Below are 7,114 nucleotides of genomic sequence, written 5' to 3' on the forward strand. Positions count from 1 at the left end.
ACAGGAGTACAGCTCTCACTCTAAGGCTCAATTAAGGCATTGGGCCTCAAGACCCTAGAAAGAACTAAGCTTATGTAAGCTTCTAGTTAAATGAACGGCCGCGTTGCTCTGTACTAGTAGCTGTACCCCAAATTGCTCTCCGGATGAGACCTTTATTCCTCAGGCGTGAGCCCTCAAAATGGTGTGTAAAAAGGGTTCAGTATAAATGTAACAGTAATAAATGGGTGCCACTGGTTGTTGCACTGATTTAGTAACAGAAATCCACGTAGGTTAATAGCAAAACAAAACCAAGAATAGTCATTGAACGATAGCCAGTGTATACTCACAATTATAACCAATAGCAGAGTGTTCCTTCTAGTAGTGCTTGAAAGGGAAATATCAGTCTACCCAGTGTTTCTTCTGTTATCTCTGAGGACACTGCTTATGTGGAACCAAGGTGGGATCTATCTAAGTCCCTGTTACCTGTCTCTAGTTCCCTGACTAGGCAACAATGCCTTCTATCACTTCTTGATGGAGCCCAGAGCTGCTCAATATAGGTAGCCCTAAACCTTGCTGGCTTTCCTAGAGAAACTATTACAGAATTGGATTACCCTTCACTGGTCCAGACTAATGATTGCGCCACAAATGACTTCAGTTCACTTAGGAGCCTTAAGCAAAAAGCCCTGAGACCGCATGGCACAGTCATTATATATTATTACCCAGTGACACCTAGTGGCCAACTCCAGGAAAGCAAGGGTCATAATGCAACACAGGAAATTGGGAATTACCTCCTTCCTTAGACTAAGGGTACCCTCTGTGCCTAATCCTTAGGGGAATGCAAAGTAAACATGGATACATTTATCAGACCCCTACACTTGTATAGTAATTTTCCTGTTACCCTTTCATGGCTCTTCTGCTCATGATGAACTAGACAGACAGACAGACAAATGAAGAGAAGACAGAATGTATCAGAAGAGAGAGTATGGGGATAGTAGAAAAGGAAAGATGGAGAAAAAATTATAAGAAGAATAAGTATAAGGAGAAGACAGAAAGGGGATAATTACATTTTAACAGGAAAAAAGGAAGAGAGAATGAACAGTAAGAAGAGGGGAAAAGTATTTAAGGGCCCTGTGCCTCAGGTTTCCAGATTGGAGTGCATGAATAAAGAGTGTACAGCAATATAGCTACTGTGGGGTACACAGTTGAAATTTAAAGAGAAATATAGCCAGTTAGGGGTTTACAGAAGAGAGCAGGATGGCTATATAGCCTGTTCAGGGTGCAGAGAAACTGATAGACTAAAGGCTCTGTCTATCTGTACCAGCCACAATAACTTATATGATTGGTCACATCATTGTTCACTTGATGCCCTGCCCGGGGTTATTCCAGCAAGCACCACAGAGAAATCCTCTTCCTGCTTCTTCTTTCAGCTTGCGCCTGCGCAGTAGTGCGAAAAGCCAAACTTTAATGAAAAAGCCGGCTATTTCTTTCTACTCCACATGCGTCTGCCCCAGGAAATTTGAAAAGCGAAGAAAAGATGAAGACTATTGCTCCATGGTACTCTCTGGCAGAACCCCGGGCCGGTTGCAGTTTTCTGCTGATAGGAGCACCGGTCTGGGTGTCAGGTAAGTAAATACAACCACTTGGGGGTGCCTAACCCCCAAGTATAAATAGCCTTTCCTTCCCCTTTAAGCAAAACTATTTTTAGGTGGTGATCCTCTAGAGTACTTAATAATGCTAATTACATAGTTCCAAGTGAAAATCAGTCTCAGTTTAATAAAACCTTTGTGTTCTAGTTTTATTCATTGATGAGTTCCCCAGAACCACCATCATCATTTTTAGTTTTTAACTACCATTTAATTTGCTCTCTTCATTGTGTGCTGAAATTGTCTATATCAATACATAGTGGGGACATTTACAAAGATGAACATGCAGCTTGATTTTTATTATAACAAAAATAAATGTATTTTCTCAGTTAAATAAAGATACACGTTTGGCATATACAATATGCATTAACATATTTTTCCCTCAACAAAACATTTTGCCATGAAAACAGGGAACTGGTTCCATAATGAAATACATTGAATCTCTTACATATATTCTTTACTATAAAGCAAATATACTTATGCTATTTTTATGAAAAACAAACATAATTGTAGAAATATTCTACATTTAATTGAGCCTTACATTGGTTAGCATATGCAATAATATTTTCACAATATTTTGCTTAACTTCCCCTGTTAAACTGAACGGAATATAGCTTAAGCTATGTGCCCCATGTGCTCTTTAGACTAACCAAGTTCTAGTTAGTTACCCATTATAGTATGACATAATATATATAATACCTGTATATATATATATATATATTACATTTATATATTCAAAGCCTAAAACATTTTCTTATACTGAATTATAGATGGAGATATCCATTACTGCAACTGCTACACAGTGATATTCTGCTTTGCAGAATCAAACTGGTCTGAGAAAAAAGCGCTTATTGGCAAGTACTAAGGGTTATAAACCTACCAATACTGTAACATGTACAACCTATACATCTTAATAGAAAATCTTTATACTGAAGGCAAATGCAACTACGCATATGCGTTTCACTGGCTTACATACAATGCACTACTATTTTGCAAAGTACAATATAACAGAGTGCTGGGCTAACAACCATATTGCTCATAGCCATTAAGACCTCTTGGATGCCATTGTCAGTGCACCTGCAGGGCTAAAATGACTAAGGAGCCACACTCCATTTTAACAAACAAATATAAACCCCTTACACTAGAGGTACAGGAAAATATTTCCTACAGTCTAAGAGGACCATAACCGAACAAGTTACATAATCCTCTGGGTTGTTTTGTTCTTGATTGACAAGCTTCTTCACATCTACCATGGCCTCCAAAGACTGCTGCTGTTGCCAATATTATTTTCTGGCTTGGATTGATTGTATCTCATAGGAAAAGACGACATGCTGCTGGCTGCCGCATTTGAATGGAAATGACTGATTAGCTTGGCTTCTGCTTCTGGCTGCTTTTGGTGAAGTGATAAAAAGTCAATAACTTCTTCAAAACATCTGGAGTAACCATCTTTGTATTCCATTTGGATGTTATTGTTGTGAGGGATTTCACCTGAAGGAAAGAGGGAAATAGGGTTAGAGTCATAGAGTGATATAATGAATCAATTCCGAGATACTTCTTCCCTAGCCAGTGTTCCACTGTGATATAAGTCAGTTGAGAAGAGGAACCCAAATCTGGTCTGTGGCACCCACAAATCTAGGATTAGCAAACTGACCTGAAACTATTGTGTTCATACACTGCAATCCTTGAAGCTCTAGAAGCATTTGTAATATCCATAAAGACAAAACAATTTCAGCTGTCAAGGTTGTAAAATATTGACTCGGATATGATCTGCACCCCTCAATTATTAATGTAACAAATGTATAAATATCCAGCAACTGGCACTCTTTGCATGAATCCCTAAGCATAAAGAAGCCTAGTTTAAAGCAGTTATAGGAAACTAAAAACCATTAAACATATCTAGTAGTCATAAACAAACTCCATCTCTTTGTTTCATATAATAACATCTAAGAATTCTTGTTGAAATCTTACACCTTAGGTCCAGGCACTTAGAACTCCAATCTAATGACAAAGAGATATGTGTGTTGATCATTTCTTACCTTTTAGCCGAAGAGTTTGTTGTCTTAAGTAAGTGACTGTCATCTCCAAGATATCGGCCTTCTCCAGCTTTACATTGGGCTCCTGCTGGTGGAAGACATTTTCCAGCAGAACTTTCAGCTGTTCAATGCTGCTGTTAATCCTGTCCCTGCGCATCTTCTCCACAACTGGCTTTCGTAGCTAAAGAAGAGAGAAGAACTTTGGGTTAGTCCACTGGAGATGCTCTTATTTATCATTGTAATTAGAAACAGGTTGCCATGAGCTAAGTTTTAGTCAGGAATAGGCACCCTTTGGTACGGTGACTGCTGCTGCCGCCATTTCCCAGCTGCTAATTTGGAGTAGAGTATTTTAAAGAAACCCTTTGTACCCAGCTATCCTCCAACAAAATACTAATGTATCTAGGTATCAAAACAACGTACCTTATTTTTTTTCTTTGGTGAAATATTTTGTTGCTTTAGAAAAGCAGTGCTGGGTGCCATCTTTTAGGTTCAGGAGTAGCAATCCACTTGTGTCAGTCTGATATGAATATGTGCAGTGTCAAAATGCATGTGCTCTGCATTTATACTCGTCACACTGACTTAAGATATGTGGGTCTCTGGCTTGCAGCAGTTTCCCACACTCTGCAGCCAATCAGCACAACCAAGAGTACAATAGAAGAAGCATCCATTATGTCATGCCGCAGTGACAGTGAATGGCTTGGATATAATGACCTCCTCTCAGAGGAGCAGGTGGGGAGTGTGTGAGAGGGGATATAGTATTCTGAGAATGTTGTGACCTGTGCTGGGAAAATATTGCCTTTACCAGCGGTGGGCTTCTGACTCATACCACCAATCAATAGCATTCTGGCAGCACACACTAATGAGACCAGTAATTCATGTATTTAGCTGCACATTGCTTTTGGCTGGAAATAGCTGAATTTCATAGATTCAAACGAGCACATGAACTCAGTAGTGTGATCACACTGGTAAACTGACAGGAATAGATGAAAAATAGATAGGTAGGTAGACAGACAGCTAGCTATAGATATACAAATTGATATACAGGTATGGGATCCGTTATCCAGAAACCGATTACGGAAAGGCCATCTCCCACAGACTCCATTATAATCAAATAATTCAAATGTTTAAAATGTCCTTCTTTTTTTCTGTAATAATAAAACAGTAGCTTGTACTTGATCCAAACTAAGATATAATTAATCCTTATTGGAAGCAAAACCAATTAATTGTGTTTATTTCATGTAAACATGATTTTATAGTAGACTTAAGGTATGAAGATCCAAATTATGGAAAGATCCCTTATCTGGAATACACAGGTCCAGAGCATTCTGGGGAACAGGTCCCATACCTGTAATTAGATAAAATTAGAGATAAGTAGATACAATTAGATAGAGATAAATAGAGGTGGATTAGAGGTTAGAGATAAATATTAAAGATTGCTAGATAACATGAGATAAAGCTAGATATAATTATAATTATATAGTGATAGATACAGTATATAGATATAATGAGACAGCTAGATAGATAGATTCTCTGTAATAATAATAAAGTAATACCTTATACGTTTTTCATACTAAGATACAATTAATCCTTATTGGAAGCAAAACATTGGGTATGAAGATTCAAATTACGGAAGGATCTGTTATAAGGAAAGCCGCAGATCCTGAGCATTCTAGATAACAGGTCCCATACCTGTATCTACAAATCTCGCTCCTTAGGTCAAAATAATTGGCAAATAAGTCATAATTATGAAAGATATGTTTCTCTTTAAAAACTGCCTTTTTTATTCTGTTCTATTCAAAGAATTTTAAATATTTTACCAGATTAGCTGAATGTCCCATGTTTTTTTTGGATTAAACTAATCAAGTAGCTGGATCATCCAATGCACATAAATGAATGAGGGAGAGAAGGGAATAAGCTCAGTTTACTTTATTACATATGTTAGTAGTGCATAGTGCATAATTGTATTCTTTGAAATAGCCATCGATTTCAACCAAAATGACATAAGCTGTAAGAAAAGTGGCTGCTCAGATGCCTGCAGGGCACTAAATGATATATGAATGCAAAGATCATATATTCCAGCCAATAACTTACAGTTACTGGCATTCGTGTAACCAAACCTAGGTAAGACTTAAGTACACAATCCCATTCTTTCTTTTCCATTGGTTTTTAAATGAATAAGGTCAGGCCTTTTGTATAGAGAAGCAGCTGTTGGGCCTTGTTCCTTTTTGTGAACTTGTGGGAAAGTGTCTGCCACTCCTTCTCAGCCGGGCTGTAAGAAACCAAAGATTAGCTCATTCTGTTTCTAAGGGCAATCTGCTCCACATAAAGGGCAGACCTTTTATTCTATGGGTAACATCTTTTTGCATCATATGGCATCCAGTCAAAAGTAATATGCAGGGGCTGGAATAGACGCACGTGAAATCTGATTTTTGTTTCCTTCTAGGAAAAAAACCCCCCCACACACTTCTTTTTAGAACAATTAGAGAATATATTGCTTCAGAAAAAACAGCAAGATAAAATGTTGTTTACGGTTAGTATTTTACTAATTTAAAAGAGAAAAAAGTACCCCACTAGCTTCAAAACTCGCTCAGCAGTCTCTAGTAGTTTAAACCTACCTAATTTAAATAGTCTCAATTGCATGCAAATTTGCTAATTACTTTAAATATGAATCCCAAAAAAGTGCTTGTGCTATGATGAAACCGATTAAAATCCAATGATTATGAATTCATTAAATAATTGTGATACAATTAATTCTATTATATATGCAGGGGTTAAGAAAAATAGGTACACATATACCCTTAGCTATAGCCAATTCTATTTCACGATAGTGTATATCCTTTTACTACAGGATATATTATAGTCTAAGAGTTAATAGTAACCCCCTCCAATCACTTTAAGTTAAAAAACTTTAAAGTGCAAGTGCTTAACAATTAATGAAGAATAGTAATTTCATCCAGACTGACCAAAAATTCATAAAATTTAAAGTGCTCGATAGTGCTTAGCAATAAATTAAAGTTGAGAGAATTGATTAAATAGAGACCGCAATAAATAGGATAAATATTAAAAAACACACAATGCTCAGGTTCAGAAAATAAGTCAGAAATGGAAAAAAGGGAGGAGGTGGAGTTGTCCCAAATCTACTACCTAATTATTTCTATCCCTGGGACACCACAAAGTCAAAGAAGGCAGAGTACCCGGGACTGTGGTCTCAATTTTTAATCTAGTCCTAAACTGGAAGAGAGCTATATAGGCCTAAAAAACCACAAATCCACGGGCTCATGTGAGCTTTAGTATCAGATAGATTAGGTATGAACCGAGCACTGGTTGAGGTATTGAGACCTCCCCACCCCCTCCACTACTTTGAAAACCCAATTGACTTAAATATAAAAAGTTAAGGTTAAAAAGGACTCAGAACGCCGACGCGCGTTTCGCAATACTGGCTTTGTCAAGGCGCCTTGA

The 7,114-nt window shown here is 37.5% G+C and overlaps 1 protein-coding gene across 1 annotated transcript; it reads right to left on the reverse strand.

Annotated features, from left to right (window-relative positions):
- Positions 1-1,748: 1,748 nt before the first annotated feature.
- On the reverse strand, positions 1,749-4,140 carry hes5.2.S (hairy and enhancer of split 5, gene 2 S homeolog). Its single transcript, NM_001095626.2, has 3 exons — positions 4,076-4,140; positions 3,659-3,836; positions 1,749-3,110 (listed from the first exon to the last, which is right to left on the reverse strand). Exons 1-3 carry the CDS (start codon positions 4,133-4,135, stop codon positions 2,869-2,871), a joined length of 480 nt encoding a protein of 159 aa, NP_001089095.1. The 5' UTR covers positions 4,136-4,140; the 3' UTR covers positions 1,749-2,868.
- Positions 4,141-7,114: the final 2,974 nt, after the last annotated feature.

The sequence above is a fragment of the Xenopus laevis genome, chromosome 7S (assembly GCF_017654675.1).
Source record: "Xenopus laevis strain J_2021 chromosome 7S, Xenopus_laevis_v10.1, whole genome shotgun sequence".
NCBI classification, from domain to species: Eukaryota; Metazoa; Chordata; class Amphibia; order Anura; family Pipidae; genus Xenopus; species Xenopus laevis.